At 49.1% G+C, this 20,436-nt stretch overlaps 1 protein-coding gene across 2 annotated transcripts in view; it reads right to left on the bottom strand.

Moving 5' to 3' along the window:
- AARS2 (alanyl-tRNA synthetase 2, mitochondrial) overlaps positions 1–17,242 on the bottom strand; it is a 28,636-nt gene extending 11,394 nt beyond the window's left edge. The window contains exons 1-14 of one of the 2 annotated variants that reach the window (XM_083175441.1): positions 16,948–17,242; positions 16,398–16,586; positions 13,953–14,098; positions 11,935–12,126; positions 8,668–8,812; positions 7,069–7,214; positions 6,147–6,255; positions 5,995–6,033; positions 4,692–4,803; positions 4,196–4,323; positions 2,760–2,907; positions 899–1,068; positions 520–633; positions 75–215 (exon numbers count right to left, since the gene is read on the bottom strand). In XM_083175441.1, coding sequence (XP_083031567.1) covers positions 75–215; positions 520–633; positions 899–1,068; positions 2,760–2,907; positions 4,196–4,323; positions 4,692–4,803; positions 5,995–6,033; positions 6,147–6,255; positions 7,069–7,214; positions 8,668–8,812; positions 11,935–12,126; positions 13,953–14,098; positions 16,398–16,586; positions 16,948–17,235 — 2,067 coding nt within the window. In that variant the 5' untranslated portion in view covers positions 17,236–17,242. Of the gene's footprint in view, positions 1–74; positions 216–519; positions 634–898; positions 1,069–2,759; positions 2,908–4,195; positions 4,324–4,691; positions 4,804–5,994; positions 6,034–6,146; positions 6,256–7,068; positions 7,215–8,667; positions 8,813–11,934; positions 12,127–13,952; positions 14,099–16,397; positions 16,587–16,760; positions 16,810–16,947 lie in introns of those variants that run through there. The other variant, XM_083175442.1, reaches the window with a different exon arrangement.
- Positions 17,243–20,436: the final 3,194 nt, after the last annotated feature.

The following is a 20,436-nucleotide window of genomic DNA, read 5'->3' as shown; positions in this document are numbered from 1 at the left end:
CCTGGACACAGATAATTACACAGAAATCCTGAGGACCTGTACAGATCAATAAACCGCATTTCCGCAGTCCTCACCGTGACGCTAACATCGAACCGCAGACGCTCTGCCGTGACATGTGACCCTCGCTGCATCGTGCTCTTCCCCAGAACCTGGCGCAGGGCGAAGTTCAGAAGATGGGTGGCTGTGTGTTTTATCATACATGCCAGCCGCTGGGCCTGTGGGAAGAGAGAAGTTTACTGACGTCTTCACCATCCTCACTCCTTAATGCATTATCAGCACAGAGACACAGTAGCTAGGTGTGGCCATGCAAATTACATTCTGTGACTTCACAACCTTATTTCTGTAAGTGTCTAATTATACAAGTATAAGGGTCTACACATCCCGATGGCTGTGTCTGAAAAGGGGGATACAAGGATTAGATTATCCCAATTTAGTGAAGAAATGTTGACGGCTATGCTTAAGAACGCTCGTGATAGACAAATGAGCGACATTGTGTTTTGTATTGCTTGGTTCCAATACCTCATCCAGAAACAGCAGAAGCTGATCCCCGACTCTCAGCGGTTCAGTCGCAGTAATCTCATGCAACACGTAACCTCCCGCCACGTGCACAGACTCCACCGGGAACAGGACATCCTGCACGGAGAGGACACGGATGACTGAATCACAGGGATAACAGGTTATCACAGACTCTGGGGCTTATTTACTAAGCGTCAGGTTCTCAAACTTGGCGATTTTGATTGTGTTTACGCCCCAAATTTAGAAGGGCCATGGTAGGATAATAAAAACAGAGCTAGTAAAGGCATTGCCCTTACCTGCCATAAACACGATGAGAAGAATCGGGTTTTAGAACTTAGTGCTTAGTAAATAACCCCTAGATCTATTATTAGACAGCTCTTACCTGTTCTCCCTGTCGTACAAAGTACCCCAGGTCAGAGCTCTGCCCGCCCTGCTCTGCATAGAAACACGTCCGGTCCAGGATGACCCCGCAGCGCTGACTTCCGCCAACCTCAGTCTGCAGGGACTGGTCCCTGTACAGCATCAGTACGGTGGCCTGACAGGGACCAAACACTGCAAATAGGAGATAAGATTATGGGTCACATCTGGAGTTGGATAAAGATCATCTGTAGACCACAAAAAACGTAATTAGCAGACTACTAGGTTCATCTTTTCGGAATTCCCAACAGATCTGGCGCTGGATATATTTACTGGATAGAAGTGCCTGATTCAGACCTGCTCGCTGGGCTGCGGGCTTTCAGAGGAAAAGGCCGCCCCATCCGAGTGAAATCCAACCCAGGTGCATGGCTGCGAATGTGTCAATCACCCTGCGAGTAGCCAATGAAGAATAGCCTTCGCCGGCTGTCTTAGCAAAGATGGCTCGCACATGTGCACAGCATACCATGCGCGGCCATCCGATAGTCGCTCATGCTGCAAATTCGCAGCTCTGTGAGCAGGTCTGAATCGGACCGTAAGGCTGGTATTCAATTAGCCATCGGGTGTAAAAAAAATGATTTCTTTTTTTCAACCGATGTTTCTCTGGGGGGTTTTGGAGCCTTTCCAATTTTGACACTCAAAGAAAAATAAAATTTCAACCGAAGACACACAAGTTCAGTGACACGTGTGTTCTCGCTGGCCCTGTTTTCAGAAGCAGGTGAAACAAAATCCCCGATATGCTGTGGCTTGGTAATTGAATAACCCACTGGTGACACAATTACCCATGATCAGAGGTAACTTAATACCGGCCTAAGGAGGAAGGAGGAAAAAGGAAAGAAAAAGAAAGAACAAGGAGAAGGAGGAGGAGAATAAGGAAGATAGGAGGAGGAGGATGAGGAGGAGGAAGGAACCCCCCACAACCAGTACCAGGCTATGCCAGGCTTGTCATACAGTACTATGACATAGGTGGAACCAGTCCACAATGGGGTAGTGTTTGGAGGGGTGCCGGACACGGTCCCGACAGTCGGGATCCCGACTGTCAAAACGCAGACAGACAGGTGCCCAACGGCCACCCGCTATTTTCCCTTGTTGTGGGGGTTCATGACCCACATAGAGGGAGAATAGAATAGGTGGCAAGCGTAGCGAGCCACTGTGCCCGCAGCGTGGCAAGTGCGGCGAGCCTGCAAGGGGCTTTGTTGCGCTCACCATGCTGTCTGACTCCGGGCTGTCGGGATCCCGATGTTGGGCTAATGACTGTCGGGATTCCGACTGTCGGAACCCTATACCACACCCGTTTGGAGTTGCATGTATCCTACCACACACACACACACAAAAATAATGACCACAATATACATCTGCACTTTGTCCGCAGCGCCCAGATATTCCTCTTCACTGGGCAGTATGCAATCCTGCCACGTCTGTGCAGTCGCTGGCTGACTGCACTATGGGGGTGATTCTGAATCACTGGCTATATAGCGAGTTCGGCCCCGTCCCCATGTTCTGGGGACTGCGCATACACGTGGTCTATTATGCGCATGTGCAGCCCGCATTTGTGAATGGCTTCGGGCGACTTGCATAGCCGCTGAGCCGTATAATGATGGCATCAGGGAGGGCCGGGGGCGGACGGCGGTGGGAATGGGGTTCGCCCATGGGAATTCCCAGCATTTTATGGGCGTTCCCATGAACAGGACAGGATGTCAGCCTCCCTGAATTGGCCCTTATATCTGGCCTGAATACCATATACACATATGACCGGTCTGTGTAATGTAACGTGTTACTGTATACACGGATCACTATAAACGCTCTGTAATGTACGGAAAGCCTCTTACCGTATCTTCCATTCCCCGCCAGATGGTAGTCATACTTTGGCGAATCATCGGTGCCCACGACCTCCCTGCGTTGTAGCTCGGCCAGAGAGTGGACATCCAGATGCAGGGCAGCTGGGACTTTATCTGCCTGCTGGTTTCTGACCTTCATCTGAGCAGAGAGAACACATCAGTAACAATCTGCAGTGTCTGCACCAGTAACACCCGGGTACGGCAGACAGACCAGTAACAATCTGCAGTGTCTGCACCAGTAACACCTGGGTACGGCAGACAGACCAGTAACAATCTGCAGTGTCTGCACCAGTAACACCCGGGTACGGCAGACAGACCAGTAACAATCTGCAGTGTCTGCACCAGTAACACCTGGGTACGGCAGACTGTATATAGACCAGTAACCCAAACACCATGGACGTGTACTGTCCCTTTATCTTGCAGCAGCAGATAGTTCAGAATAAAATGTTTTTTATGTTGCAGTGTTTTATTGATCATGGGCCTGATGCATTTCTGTTTGTGACTGCATCTAGCATGTTAGCATACTGTGTGTGGGCCATGGGGAACACAAGCATCTATGAGCAAAGCCGGGATATAGGCATTTACAGCGTAAGTGGCAACTCAACGGCTACAAGGACATCGTTGTGGGAGTGTCAGAGTTGTGTGGGCGTGTTCTGTCTTCTTCTGACTCCTGCATATGATGGAGGGGCGCCTGTTTCAGGCTAATCTCATGCACCCAATGAAGCAGGTACAAGGGCTAATACTAAGGACTATACGCAGGAACCAAGTTGCATCGGCCATCCGGACGTGGGTTCGATAAGTGTGCGACGCAGAATCAGACCCTCTGATCTTCTGCGTGCTCAGGCCATAGCTGATGTCATGCAAGTGTACAGATGCATAGGAGGGTATATAGATATATAGGAGGGATACATAGATATATTTATATATATGGGGTTAAGCAGTGAGAGGAGTGGTTTAGGATTAGGGTTAATATACACACTGGGATCTAGAGTGGCCAATCCTGGGATCAGCAGGATCCCAGGATTTGGCCTCAAAATTGCCGGGATTTCAATCCTGGGATTGGAGTTTCCAATCCTGAGATTTCAGGATTAGATTGCGCATGTGCAGTCTAATGCCGGGCAGCATCTCAGCACGCGCTCAGAAGACGCTGCCTGGCTGTTCATGACCCTGGGGTGCGGCTCTGCGCAGTGTGACGTGGTCACACCGCGCAGGCTGCACAAGTCTGCACCACTCCCAGCCAAACCACCTACCCATGTACGTAAATGTGCGGGGTGGCCGTTTGGGGGGTGGGGCATGCCCTGAATTTAAAAAAAAAATGATTGGCAATCCTACTGGGTAGGGATTCCACTTCCCGGGATCCTGACCATGGGCATGCTGTGTGCCAGGATTTGGTACCCAGTACGTTACAAATTATATAAGCTGCTGACCTCTGCTTCCTCCACAGCCAGACGTTCTATGGCGGCCTTATCCAGGGTAGATCCTCTCTCCTCCAGCATCAGCCCGATGAGATCCAGGGGGAAACCCAAGCTCCTGTACAGAGACCAGGCCACGCTCACTGCAGAGAACGGCAGAAACACACATGAGTCCAGAGAACTACTAGGGGACACAGGGGTTTATGTACTAAGATGGGATGTTGCTAGGGGCAACAGATTCTATCTATTATCTTCCAGAAGGTGCTAAATAATTAAAGAGTAATTTCTGATAGCAACATCTCACCTTCAATAGAACTCCCATCTTAGTAAATAAGAATGGTCAGCTGTCTGCAGCACCAGGGACTGCCCCAGGCTTTATGCTTAAACAGCAGAGAGAAGCAGCACATTCACCTCTGCCAGCTGGTGTGAGACTCACATAGACATGAGTAACAGAGATCACCCTGCACCAACTCCCCAATAGGTGACCTTGGAAATGCAGACTGTCACATACCTGGGAAAGGTTTACGAGACCCCTCTTGTTGAAGTGTGCGGTCAATGATGTGACGCCCGCGCTGGAGAGAGATCAGAAACGCCTCCTCGTTTTCGTTAATAATTCTCATAATCTGAAATAATTAACAAATAACATTTTATGCGACACCTGAGAGGCAGCATTAGAACAGCGGACACATCTATGGCAGGATGTAATAGGGTCCGAGTTCAGTGGCCGTGCGTGATGGTGGTAGAACTTTGACTTTTAAATAATGGTCCTTTTAAAAGACAATTCCGTGCCTAGTAAATAAAAAGTCCCTTTAAAAAAACGTCAGAATTCTCCCGGCATCACGCACAGCAGCCAAACTTGAGAATTGTTGTGTTGCATTCAAATTCTTAGGACCTGCATTTATGCCTCACATTGTAACTGCTGGAGCAGGGTTATGTAGGACCAATGGCACAATGCGGCGTCCAATCAGGTTCCAGCGCCAATACTACACAAAGTAGCTAACGTTTCATGATCGTGCTGCATGCTCTGATCCAAAGCGCAGTCCAGTGCACCTCAGATCGGAGCCAGAGGTGGCAAAGGCTGCAAGTACGATTTCTTGGATCGCAAGTGATAAATCATATGCAAAAGGATCGCATGCGATCTTGATGCTCAGGAAGATCTTGGGTGGTTCAAGGGGGATTGCGTGAGACTTCTTGCCTCAAATGTATGGGGGCCTTTAAACTGCTATTTCTCATTAGTGTGATGTCTTGGGGCAGTGGGGGTGCTGTGCTCTGAGCTTGAACTTGTTAGGGATGCACCTGATGAGGTCACCTGGCCATTGGTCAAACATGGGCCCTTATTCTGGTTCACTCGCAAAGGTAGATTCCTTCTCAAATGGACAAAACCATGCACACTGCAGGGGGGGGGGCAGATGTAACTTGTGCAGAAAGAATTAGATTTGATTGGAGTTTTACTGCAAAGTGAGATCTATATTGCAATGTTAAAAAAAAGAAGTCAGTATTTTCCCTGCACAGAAACAAAATAACTCACCCATATCTAACTCTCTCTGCACATGTTACATCTACCCCACCTGCAGTGCACATGGATTTGTCCATTTGATAACGAATTTGCCTTTGCTAGTGAACCAGAAAAAGGGCCATGACGATTTAATCCATGTAAAATATATTTTTTAGAATAGCCATGTTCTTACTGTGTAGCGTGTGCACCTGCATTTTACACCAAGGTAGACTTCAACTTGCTTAGAATTCGGGTGCAGTCCAACCACCCCAATCTATTTACTGATAAAATACAGCAGATAATTACTAGGATCACTGACCTGTGATTTCTCCCTCTCCAGCTCTGGGTATGTGTCTCCCTACAGAACAAACATACAATGCAGAAGGATGAGGGGTTATGGTAGAACATGCACAAATCTTACATACATGGGCATCACCGACATCAGATTTGGGGTCCAGGGTTTATGCTTACCAGAATCTCCACCACGGTGGGGACCAGAGCAGACAGGAGGCCGGGAGGGGCCCGGAGAACCTCGGAGGAGAACCTGACAGCTCTGCGCAGGATACGACGCAACACGAGTCTAAAGAGCAAAACAAAAGCTTATTCATCAGCAGCGGCTGCTTCTCGGGTTATTAGAAGTGATATAAAAGATATAGAAAATGTGAGGAAGGCATAAAATACAGACGGTGGATCGTAACAGCACTGGCTGAGTATACACTGGGCTGCAGAAGCACTGGTAGTCGCAGAAGCACACGCAGCAGCAACTAATGGCGGTCACACATCTGTGACTTTATGCATCTGCCGCTAAGAACTCCTTCCCTGTGCACATCCTCGGGGCCGAATGTGCAAGGACGGAGATGCCCATTTTCAGCGCCAAAAGACGCATCATTAGGTGTCACAATCAGTTGCTCAAACTAAATGTGCAGCAGCCCGATGGCAGGTGCAGTGTTTCCATCTGACTGTGGTCTCCTATGCCTGCAGCTGCTTGCACTGACACGCCCACCGAACAGCCCATTTTAGGATTCACTACTAGCCACCGCCTATGACTTTGCGGCTATGAGTCCGGCCCACTATCTTGGCACTTGTAAGTCAGGTTTAGATTTATTAAGCTCAGTGAAGTGATAAAGTGTCTGATTTTTATCCCCGGCCAATCAGTTCCTACCTGTCATTTTTCAAACCAAGCCTGTAACTTCACAGGTAGGAGCTGATTGGCCGGTGATAAAAAACAGACACTTTATGACTTCACCGAGCTTAATAAATCCGCCCCTCAGTTGCTGCAGGGTCATAAAGAGTTTTAATTGTATAGGTGGAGAGGCGAGATGTTCAGATGCGGCACACGCGGCCTCTCCTGGTGGAAACGGAGGAACAGTGCGATAAGTGGCTCAGTACTCACTCTGCTCCGGACATGCCGGGGTAAACTCCATCAGCGATACAAACAGACAGTGTCCTGATGTGATCCGCCACTACACGGTACGCCATGTCCACGTGATTCCCGTCCTCTCTCCCCAGCATACCCCGGTATGGAGGAGCCTGGGAGCCCTGAGAATGTGAGAGATATCATTGGACACTGGCAAGCAATGAAGCAGACTGGACAATGACATCATCAGTGGACGTCCGGATAGACTTTATGTGGTAAGAACCAATCCTGATCTTTGCCAGGATTATCCCTGCCTCACCTCCCAACATATAACGTTTACATTTCGTAATGGTCTGGTTCCTTGTGCATTGGGGTACTGATATAGTATTGGGGTGTGTGGTTAATACTGTTTACTGCCCAACCTCCTATAATTAGACCCTTCATATCATTTTCATAATGTGTTTTCTAATCTGTATGTACCCCTATATTTTTATTCAGAGCCGTAACTAAGTGTGTGCCAGCGGTGCCTTTCCCAGAGCGTATCTGCACTGTGGGTGCACTGCTGGCACCCACCTAGTCTACAAACCAAGGAGATGCCGGTCAGGACAGGCGCTTTCCCACCTCTTCCTCCTGCTGCTTTCTGGCTGCTGTGGAGCTGGGAAAGGCTGCCGCAGAGCAGGAGATATCAAAAGTCCCACTGAATTAATGGATGGCCGCTGATTGGCCGCCATCTGTTACGGCTTTTAGCCAATCAGGAATCAATATGAAAGCCATTGATTGGCTGAGAGCCATAACAGACATCTCTCTCAGCCAATCAGCAGCTGCACATTGATGATTCAAAATGTGCTCTCCCGCCGCTGTCGCATCATATTCCCAGATGGTACCGATCGACTGCACTTTGGAGCTGGCCTCTCTTCCCACAGCAGCCTGGCAGCATAAGGATGGCACTGCTGGCACCCTTGTACTGCCGACACAGCCACCCACAGAACTGCTGACACAACTGCCACCTGCAATGCTGATACCATTGCCACCCTCAAACTGATTACACCACCAGCACACCTGTATTACCGACACAGATGGCTCTCCTACAGTGGACCCTGCACTGAGGACACCGACAGCAACCCCGCACTGCCTAAACCCATGTCACAGTGAATGTACTATGAGCGTATCCAACCTGCTCTATATCCCGCACTTTATCAAGCCCACACAATTTCCCATGCCCTGTGTGCAACTGCAGTTGAATGTGGACAAGTGGCACTGCATGGCGTAATGTGCATAATGAGCACTAATGTGTGGTGTAATGTGAATTGGTACTAATATGTGGCAACGCCCCTTCACCTTGAAGCCACATCCTTAAATTAACACAGCGCGAGCCAAAATGTCTGGTTACCGCACTGTTTTTATTAGTAAAGATTGTCATCTAATCTTACGGCCATCTTTCTCATAACATGTAATAAGCACCTAGAGGAGTAACGTAAAACATGAAAATAAAGGGGTTGAGTGCAGCACCATTCCATATGAAGATAATGAAGATACACCTTTTACATCCATACTGTCTCAGCAATTTATACATGTCTGATTGCTACATATACAGACACAAGGAGAACACGGAACACCCCCGTGCACACTACTCACCTTCTCAATGGCTCTCAGGATGGGCGTGAACAGGTCAGTGGCGTAGTTGGAATGCTTGCCTTGGAGGACGGTCACCAATCTCTCCAGACCCATCCCGGTGTCCACATGGCGATGCGGTAACAGTCTCAGGCTTCTGTCTGCCTCTCTGCCCAACACAACCACAGGACAGTGGGACACTAAGGCTGATTACATTCTCCCATTGTTATTGTAAGCATTTTGCTAGTTATACAAGCAGAATAGAATACAATCTATCCCAATGCTGCAATGCATACAAGGAACTGGTGGTATACTCTATAACCATAATAAAAGCAGGATTAAAAGCTAGCCTAGATTGTAGAATGTAAGCTCTCATAAGCAGGGCCCTCTTCCCTAATGTGCTTTTCCTTCTCTTACTTAAACCATCACTGATAGCACCAAATCCTGTGGTTTTCTGCCACCCTGGTACTTATGTCAGTGCCATCTGCTGACACAGCTATGGTGATGTACCCTGGACTTGTCCTCTGCTGAAGCAGCTATGGTTATGTACCCTGTATTTGTCCACTGCTGATGCAGCTATGGTTAGGTGCCATGGACTAATCCTCTGCTGATGCAGCTATGGTTATGTACCCTGTACTTTCCTCTGCTGATGCAGCTATGGTTATATACCCTGTACTGTCCTCTGCTGATGCAGCTGTAGTTATGTACCCTGGACTAGTCCTCTGCTGATGCAGCTATGGTTATGTACCCTGGACTTTCCTCTGCTGATGCAGCTATGGTTATGTACCCTGTACTTGTCTTCTGCTGATGCAGCTATGGTTATGTACCCTGGACTAGTCCTCTGCTGATGCAGCTATGGTTATGTACCCTGGACTAGTCCTCTGCTGATGCAGCTATGGTTATGTACCATGGACTAGTCCTCTGCTGATGCAGCTATGGTTATGTACCATGGACATTTCCTCTGCTGATGCAGCTATGGTTATGTACCATGGACTTGTCCTCTGCTGATGCAGCTATGGTTATGTACCCTGTACTGTCCTCCGCTGATGCAGCTATGGTTATGTACCCTGGACTAGTCCTCCGCTGATGCAGCTATGGTTATGTACCCTGGACTTGTCCTCCGCTGATGCAGCTATGGTTATGTACCATGGACTTGTCCTCCGCTGATGCAGCTATGGTTATGTACCATGGACTTGTCCTCCGCTGATGCAGCTATGGCTATGTACCCTGTACTGTCCTCTGCTGATACAGCTATGGTTATGTACCATGGACATTTCCTCTGCTGATGCAGCTATGGTTATGTACCATGGACTTGTCCTCTGCTGATGCAGCTATGGTTATGTACCCTGTACTGTCCTCTGCTGACGCAGCTATGGTTATGTACCCTGGACTAGTCCTCCGCTGATGCAGCTATGGTTATGTACCCTGGACTTGTCCTCCGCTGATGCAGCTATGGTTATGTACCATGGACTTGTCCTCCGCTGATGCAGCTATGGCTATGTACCCTGTACTGTCCTCCGCTGATGCAGCTATGGTTATATACCCTGTACTGTCCTCTGCTGATACAGCTATGGTTATGTACCCTGTACTTGTCCTCTACTGATGCAGCTATGGTTATGTACCCTGGACATTTCCTCTGCTGATGCAGCTATGGTTATGTACCTGTACTTGTCCTCTGCTGATGCAGCTATGGTTATGTACCCTGTACTGTCCTCTGCTGATGCAGCTATGGTTATGTACCCTGTACTGTCCTCTGCTGATGCAGCTATGGTTATGTACCTGTACTTGTCCTCTGCTGATGCAGCTATGGTTATGTACCCTGTACTGTCCTCTGCTGATGCAGCTGTGGTTATGTACCCTGTACTGTCCTCTGCTGATGCAGCTATGGTTATGTACCTGTACTTGTCCTCTGCTGATGCAGCTATGGTTATGTACCCTGTACTGTCCTCTGCTGATGCAGCTATGGTTATGTACCCTGTACTGTCCTCTGCTGATGCAGCTATGGTTATGTACCCTGTACTGTCCTCTGCTGATGCAGCTATGGTTATGTACCTGTACTTGTCCTCTGCTGATGCAGCTATGGTTATGTACCCTGTACTGTCCTCTGCTGATGCAGCTGTGGTTATGTACCCTGTACTGTCCTCTGCTGATGCAGCTATGGTTATGTACCTGTACTTGTCCTCCGCTGATGCAGCTATGGTTTTGTACCATGTACTGTCCTCCGCTGATGCAGCTATGGTTATGTACCCTGTACTGTCCTCTGCTGATGCAGCTATGGTTATGTACCTGTACTTGTCCTCTGCTGATGCAGCTATGGTTATGTACCCTGTACTGTCCTCTGCTGATGCAGCTATGGTTATATACCCTGTACTGTCCTCTGCTGATACAGCTATGGTTATGTACCCTGTACTTGTCCTCTACTGATGCAGCTATGGTTATGTACCCTGGACATTTCCTCTGCTGATGCAGCTATGGTTATGTACCTGTACTTGTCCTCTGCTGATGCAGCTATGGTTATGTACCCTGTACTGTCCTCTGCTGATGCAGCTATGGTTATGTACCCTGTACTGTCCTCTGCTGATGCAGCTATGGTTATGTACCTGTACTTGTCCTCTGCTGATGCAGCTATGGTTATGTACCCTGTACTGTCCTCTGCTGATGCAGCTGTGGTTATGTACCCTGTACTGTCCTCTGCTGATGCAGCTATGGTTATGTACCTGTACTTGTCCTCTGCTGATGCAGCTATGGTTATGTACCCTGTACTGTCCTCTGCTGATGCAGCTATGGTTATGTACCCTGTACTGTCCTCTGCTGATGCAGCTATGGTTATGTACCTGTACTTGTCCTCTGCTGATGCAGCTATGGTTATGTACCCTGTACTGTCCTCTGCTGATGCAGCTGTGGTTATGTACCCTGTACTGTCCTCTGCTGATGCAGCTATGGTTATGTACCTGTACTTGTCCTCTGCTGATGCAGCTATGGTTATGTACCCTGTACTGTCCTCTGCTGATGCAGCTATGGTTATGTACCCTGTACTGTCCTCTGCTGACACAGCTATGGTTATGTACCCTGGACTTGTCCTCTGCTGATGCAGCTATGGTTATGTACCCTGGACTTGTCCTCTGCTGATGCAGCTATGGTTATGTACCCTTGAATTGCCCTGTTGCATTCACCTGCAAGTCACTGTTTTGCTTATTTGTTTATGTACTCTGTAATTGGGTGCTGCAGATCCCCTGTGGAGTCATATAAATACAGGATAATTAATAATAATACTACATTGCCATGAGCTACCTGTTAAACTGCATGAACACTAGATTCCAGATCTCTACAACATCCGGGGTGTCCCGGTTCACCAGAGCAGCAGCATTTCTGCCCCCAACATGATCGTAGTGAATCTCAGTGCAGGGCCCACAAGGACCCGTCTCCCCCATCTCCCAAAAATTCTCCTTAAGACCAAATGGCAGCAGGCGTGAAGGCGGTACACTGGTAGAAATACAAGGACAAATATAATGCAATGCAGTATACTTCGATAGGGTGCACATGACAGAGAGACAAGGACATGTTCTAGAACCCTACATAAGGCACACTCAGCATCCCAGCACCCGAGTGACTGACCGCTTCTAGTGAAGCCGTCAGATCTTCTATTTGACAATTAAAAATATACAGTTCCCGCATAGGACTACAACTGGGGGATAATGCTTGTACACTTCCAATATATACACAGGCACTAAGGGCCTGATTCAGAGTTTAGAGATCGCTTATGTGACAATTCGCAAATTAAGCAATTATCAAATGACTGGACAGGCATACCACACGCACTGCGCACGCACGAGGGGAAAAAGTGAATTAAAATACGTATTTATCGTAAATGCAATAGTGGCGCAGTTTGACTGAGAGGAGGCCTGCATTTGGGGGTGGAAAGCTGCCGTTTTCTGGGTGCGGCAGAAAAACGCATGATTCTTAAGGGTGGGTCTCTAACGTCAGCGCCGATCACTTCTGGCCTGTGCCAGTCGCAGATTAGTGGGAATCTCAGACCTACTCATATAAGCACAGAAGCCAAAAACTCTTCAATGTTTTGGTATTTGCGTATGGACCTACTGTACAAGTGGATATCGGTTCGCAATTCATTCACAATTTTGCACGTAGCATTTTCTCTTTCTGTCTGGGCAGCGGCTATCTACTCGCAGTCATCTGCAACTTCTTGTTGTCTACATTAGCGATCCATGATGATCAGGTCCTAAGGACCAAAGGATGCACTAAAGGTCCCAATACATTAGTGAGATTTGGTCCGAAATCTCATGAAAAATCGGACCAAATCTCATGGTTTGACATCCCGTCCGACCTGATGCGCGGCCTTGTGAGCATCGGATCGGAGTTGGGAGGTCGGAGGGGCTGCAGATAAGAGCCCGGAACGGGGGATGTACAGAGGCGGTGAGTGGATGCGGGCACGGGGCACCGGACGGTGGTGTTCTTGGAGAGCAATCCAGGGGAGCCGGGAGACGAGGTTAAAAAAAAACAAAAAACATACAAATGAATGGGAGGCCAATGATCGGCTGAGATCAGCTAATCAGCAGCCTCCCATTCATTTGTATGGGTATTTTCTTCTGCAGCTCATCTCCCAGCTCTCGCCTCCCCTGCATGGCTCTCTGAGAACACCACTGTCTGGCTCCCCCTGCCCGCGTCCACTCACCACCTCTGCGAGTCCCCTGCCCGCAACTGGTCATCCCCCCCTGCCGACGCCCGGCTCCCCTCCGCCAACCAGCTCCCCTCCGCCAACCGGCTCCCCGGGAGTTGCATGGAATAAATCGCATGGGATTTATCCCATGCAGAACTTGGCACATCAAGTGCCAAATCCTATAAGATCCCTCCTGGGGAGCTGCCGGGAAAATAAGGCCCAACTGACAGCAGGGTCAATTCTTCCTTGTGGGGGGCACTGCAGAGGTGCCCAAAACAACCAATCAGCTTCTACCTTTATAAGAATGCACTAAATAAATGCTACCACAAAGCTTATTAGTTGCTACGAGCAACTTCACAACTGATCGCCTTCTTCACTCTTACTACTGCATGATACATTAACCACTAAGGGCCTGATTCAGACCTGTGTGCTAGGCTGCGTATACTCGCAGCCTAGCGAACAGGTCATCGCCGCCTGGCGTCCCACCAATCGCTAGCACCCAAAGGGGATAGAAAGATGAAATCTGGGGGCAGCGTCACATATTTCACCACATCAGAGTATTACATTAGCTTACGGTGTAGTATTGTAACAGGCCACAGCAGTGAAACACACAAACATCTACCTCAGTACCTACCCCAAGCTCAGCCAGATCTCCTTGGTCTCCTCGTCCGCTGGTAGACCCAGCTTTAGGTCACCACTGAAATACGTGACATAGAGGCGCTCGGCGGGGATCTGGTAACCCTTAGTGAGAAGTTCCCAGGCCATCCTACAGGCATCTTCCTGCAGGGAGAGGAGGCAGATATGAGGCCCGTTTCTAAATCCCAGGCGGGAGCATCTACTGCGGTCGCCCATCTGTCATTTTATGCAAATGCTTCTACGAACTCCTCCCCTTGTGTACATGGGTGTGGCCGAATGTGCCAGGATTGAGACACCTGCTTTTAGCGCCAGTGCATGCTGCATACTGATTGGTGCCTTCTTGTGTTTACGTCGCACCGTCAGAAATCACACCATCCCTACGGCACATGCAGATTCCCTGTATTACCAGGGCCTCCTATGTGTCAAGCTGTGGGCCGGAGAATGCAGCCACATGCAATGACACGCCCATACCACTCCCACTGAGTGGACCACAATTGCACACACTACTAGGCATCTCCTAGTCACCACCGAGGAATGCCCATCACTTTTCAACACTTTCTATTACGGTAGTATGGAGCATATATTAAATGGTATAGTTACATGGAGCATACATCAGATACGTGGTACAGGGACATGGAGCATACAGCACATCCATGGTACAGTAACATGGAGCATGCAGCAGATACGTGGTACAGGGTACAGTGACACGGAGAATATAGCAGATACGTGGTACAGGGTACAGTGACTTGGAGCATACATCAGATACGTGGTACAGGGTATAGGGGCATGGAGCATACAGCACATACGTGGTACAGGGTACAGTGACATGGAGCATACAGCACATACGTGGTACAGGGTACAGTGACATGGAGCATACAGCACATACGTGGTACAGGGTACAGTGACATGGAGCATGCAGCACATACGTGGTACATGGTACAGTGACAGGGAGCATACAGCAGATACGTGGTACAGGGAATAGTGACAGGGAGCATACAGCATATACGTGGTACAGGGTATAGTGACTTGGAGCATACAGCACATATGTGGTACAGGGTACAGTGACTTGGAGCATACAGCATATACGTGGTACAGGGTACAGTGACATGGAGCATACAGCATATACGTGGTACAGGGTATAGTGACTTGGAGCATACAGCACATATGTGGTACAGGGTATAGTGACTTGGAGCAGACAGCACATACGTGGTACAGGGTATAGTGACTTGGAGCATACAGCACATATGTGGTACAGGGTATAGTGACTTGGAGCATACAGCACATATGTGGTACAGGGTACAGTGACATGGAGCATACAGCATATACGTGGTACAGGGTATAGTGACTTGGAACATACAGCACATACGTGGTACAGGGAATAGTGACATGGAGCATACAGCACATACGTGGTACAGGGTATAGTGACTTGGAGCATACAGCACATATGTGGTACAGGGTATAGTGACTTGGAGCATACAGCACATATGTGGTACAGGGTATAGTGACTTGGAGCATACAGCACATACGTGGTACAGGGTATAGTGACTTGGAGCAGACAGCACATACGTGGTACAGGGTATAGTGACTTGGAGCATACAGCACATACGTGGTACAGGGTACAGTGACTTGGAGCATACAGCACATACGTGGTACAGGGTATAGTGACTTGGAGCAGACAGCACATACGTGGTACAGGGAATAGTGACTTGGAGCATACAGCACATACGTGGTACAGGGTACAGTGACTTGGAGCATACAGCACATATGTGGTACAGGGTATAGTGACTTGGAGCAGACAGCACATACGTGGTACAGGGAATAGTGACTTGGAGCATACAGCAGATACGTGGTACAGGGAATAGTGACAGGGAGCATACAGCATATACGTGGTACAGGGTATAGTGACTTGGAGCATACAGCACATATGTGGTACAGGGTATAGTGACTTGGAGCATACAGCACATATGTGGTACAGGGTATAGTGACTTGGAGCATACAGCAGATACGTGGTACAGGGTACAGTGACATGGAGCAGACAGCACATACGTGGTACAGGGTATAGTGACTTGGAGCATACAGCACATATGTGGTACAGGGTATAGTGACTTGGAGCATACAGCAGATACGTGGTACAGGGTACAGTGACATGGAGCAGACAGCACATACGTGGTACAGGGTATAGTGACTTGGAGCAGACAGCACATACGTGGTACAGGGAATAGTGACATGGAGCAGACAGCACATACGTGGTACAGGGAATAGTGACATGGAGCAGACAGCACATACGTGGTACAGGGTATAGTGACATGGAGCATACAGCACATACGTGGTACAGGGTACTGTGACATGGAGCAGACTGCACATACGTGGTACAGTGACTTGGAGCAGACACGAGTACAGCAGATCGCAATGTGTGTAATGGTGGATATTTTATTTGTCATACCTTGAAGTAATCTCCGAATGACCAGTTTCCTAACATCTCAAAGAAAGTGTGATGGTAGCAATCCCTCCCCACATCCTCCAGATCATTGTGCTTCCCCCCGGCCCGCACACACTTCTGGCTGTTTACCACCCTGCGGTACTGCGACATCTCACTCCGAGGGTCCGCTGTCCCCAAGAAGATGGGCTTAAACTAAAACAGAAAATATGAATGGCCTGTTAATGACAAGATCACAGCCCAGCGATCATCATATTAACCACCAAACAATAATGCAGTTACGCCTAATACACCAAAGTTATACAACACACTAAATACATTATACACACAGAAGATATACAGTACAGTCAATGGAGATATAATAACTACCCCATTTACAGAAGTATAGACAGTAGTACACTGGGTATATTAAATTTTTATAGAATATCCAAGTTATTTATAAATGCTGTCAATCACCAGCCTAACCCCGCCTTGTGCATCCATTACCATGACAACCTTACACCCGCCCCCATCCCCACAGCCAATTGTCGCTGCAACCTCGGTCACGTGATAGCACCTGGTTCATGCCGGCGTTGACGAAGAGCAGGCTGGGGTCTCCCCGAGGCCGGACGGAGGAGGAGGGGACATGTCTGTGTCCGTTCTGCTCCTCGAAGTATCGTAAGAAGGTGCGGCGTATGGCGGCTGAGCTCTGGGAGGCGGCATAGGAGAGAGGGCGACGGCCGTGGTGTATACAGGCTGCAGGAGCATGGAGTAGCCGACAGGCCGCCGCCATCTTGTGGATGGCAAGGGCACGGGAAGATTGGCTCACTGAGGCGCCGACGTCAGTTCTGTGTGAATAACGCATGCGCAGTAGGCTGAATAGATGGTGATGCTAAATTGTATGGTAGTGTCTAGATCCCCTTCAGTTTTGACAATTTTCCCATCATGCCCTGGGGTCATGTATACCTGGAGGGGGGATATAAATCGAGGGTACAATGCAGGTAAATTGCATTACCAGGGCCTCAGGAAGGTATTGCGAATAGCTTTGTGGCAGATTTCGCTGATTCCTAGATTATCACTGTTGTTCGCTTGTAAATATACATATTTCCAAATATTTCATATTCCATTTCTGTGTTGTGCATACAGAACACAATTTAAGATATCCAATTGTAATCTCCTAAAGTTCGCCACATCACTCATCTCCTGATATACTCTGGGCCTTATTCTGGTTGACCCGCAAGGCTGGGTATTCGCCACCCTGCGAATGCCGGGTCACCCTCCCCCCTTCGCACACCATGCTCGGTCTCACGGCCTGCAAATGGATGTTTTACATAATCATCCATTCGCAGGCAAGGGGGTAACTCGTACATCTTTCAATGGTCGCCGACCGTTGAAAGATGTGGTTCGTGCACGCATGTCAAAAGTGACTCTCAGGACACTCAGATATGCATGCTCATTCGGGAGGAAATGGGCGGACAGCTGACATTCGGTGATGTCAGCTGCCCACTCACGTCATCGGGCGAGTTCAGTGGGACCGTCAACGAACTGCTGGCTGTTCCCATGGGTGAGTCTCCCAGCCCCACTGCCCGCAAAGTTGGGTGCATGCACATCTTCAGATCCTGAAGAAGACGTGGATACACATTGAAATGCGTTGAGGAATATTGCACCCATGTGTACCTAACCTACTGCAAGACTGTGTGATCTTCACATTTCCGAACCAGTTCTGCCATAATTAAGGTGGATTATGGTTGCCATCGATGGCGATTCTGCACCCATCCATCGATAGTCAGAAACTATGTGATAGATAACCGTAGATTTAGCTATGGATGGTTATCCTTCACCTTTGACTGAATAGCCGGAGGACCAATCAAAATGTGGGGGCGGGGCTTCTGAGTGTCGGGGGCGGAGCTATGCTCCGTGTCCCAGCACTTTGAAGAAGAAAAAAAAGAAACATTGTTTCTACTATGCCATCGATGTAGGGAAACCATCTGGTTCTCCCCCATTGATGGCAAAAGTATTCAACATCGGCCATAAACCATCAATGATTTTAAATCATTGATGGTCGATGGCTATCCCTAGCTATTTATGCAGCCACCAAGCAATGTACAATCTCTGCCATCAGTGACTGCCTAATTTGCATACAGCTTCTGAGTAAATAGGATCCTCCACTGGGTATTATTTTGGGACTCCTGCACATTCTTTCATCTGTTATTAGCCAGAATGGACAGTAATTCATCACATTTTCATCAAATCTCTCACAGTCTGGTAAATATACTTTTTTCTGATTGAGGTATACCGAATTCCTTCACTTCTGTTATTGCCATACACTGGAGAACTATACCAGTTTATTGTTTTTTACTGATCCCATCTACGCATATAATTTTTATTTATTTATGTATGTGTTATGTGTTTATTTTTGTGTAATAAATCACATTTACTAGAATTGTGCGTTATTTTTTTTATCAGAACAACCCCAGGGCTGTATATATCTAATTCCCTTGTTTTTTTCTATATTGAGAGCTTTACACCAGTGGTGTCAAACTCATGGTCCTCCAAATGTTGTGGAACTACATGTCCCAGCATGCCCCGCCACAGTTTTAGCAATCCATTATATAACATCTGTGGCAGGGCATGCTGGGATGTGTAGTTCCACAACCAGTGGCAGATTAAAGCAGGGGCAATAGGGGCAGTCGCCCCAGGGCCCCCACACACACGGCGCCACTGTCAAATGATGCCAGGCAGCCAGTGGAGAAACAATAGCCCCGCGGTCGCGGGGAGGCGCTGTGTAAGTGCGGGCGCCGGGGGTCTGCGGGGCTATTGTTTCTCCACTGGCTGCCCGGCATCATTTGACAGTGGCGCCGTGAGTGCGGGGGCCCCTGATGTGTGGGGGTCCCGGGGCGGCTGCCCCTATAGTGTAATGCTGCCGCACAGACAGGACTCACGTCGGCAGCGCCCCCCGTTCACCCATGCCCCCCTCGTGCCGCGGCCGCCTTACCCCTCCACATAGCAGGAACCTGCACATCTTCTCTGCGGTGCGGTCCAGGCTCCCCCCTTGCCTACAGCTACTTTGGAAATGGACTATCATAAAATGTCCGCCCCATACAGCAGACAGTTCTGTGAAACTGTCTGCTGTACGGGGGCAGACATTTTGTGATGGACCATTTACAGAGCAGAAGCAGGAGGGGAGCCGGGACCACACAGAGAAGATCTGCAGGTCCCAGCTGAGCGGAGTGGTAAGGCAGCATGAGGGAGGCATGGGCTGACTGGGGGAGGGTAGCTAACTTTACTGGGGGGGGCATCGTCGGCATGATCTGTGGGGGGCCACCACAAATTTGTTGTCCAGGGCCCCCACAGACCTTAATCCGGCCCTGTCCACAACAGCTGTAGGGCCATGAGCTTTACACCATCCCTTATACAGCAGCTGTAACTGCACCATTGAGCTCAAAATTACCCAGGGGGTATGGGCTTTTAGTCTGTGGCTTCCTGCTGTCTCCATTACCCACTCACATAGGGGATAATTTACTAAGATCGAATGGGTATAAATGCACCCATTTGAAAATAGGTGGAAGGGGTGGGGTCACGACGGCGTGTGCGTAGAGGAGGTCTAAGCTCTCCGGCGGCTCCATGCTTGACCGCTAGCTACCCCACGTTGCCTCCCCGCCAGTGTACCGAGTCCACCTGAACAGTGCTCTGATCGCTGATCCTCCAGCTGTCGGTCCCCACGAGCGGCATCTTTCCAGGAGCTGAGGTGGCGTGGTTCGGGCTGGGTGCTCTGAGAGACGGGCGGCCGCGCCTGCGTGCTGGGTGCTGGAGCCGAAGCCGAGACAGACGGAGAGGGGTGACGTTGGTGTCGCTTCTCTCCCGGTGCATCCTGGGTGCCGGGACGCGTGGTCGGCGTGGACTGAGCGGCGCCCTGAGCAATCTAAGGAGAACGCTGAGAGACCTAGCACGGGCACACTGATAGACTCCCTGCACCACAGACCCGGCAGAGAGGATTCTGGCTGAGCTAAGTTTGTGCTTCCCACTTGGCGGAGATCCTCTGTGGGGAAAGGCAAAGAGAGGCTGC

Source organism: Crinia signifera, chromosome 3, assembly GCF_055691185.1.
Source record: "Crinia signifera chromosome 3, ASM5569118v1, whole genome shotgun sequence".
In the NCBI taxonomy this organism is placed as follows: Eukaryota; Metazoa; Chordata; class Amphibia; order Anura; family Myobatrachidae; genus Crinia; species Crinia signifera.
The sequence above is the reverse complement of the archived record's forward strand: the minus strand, read 5'-3'. Positions and strand labels throughout refer to the sequence as shown.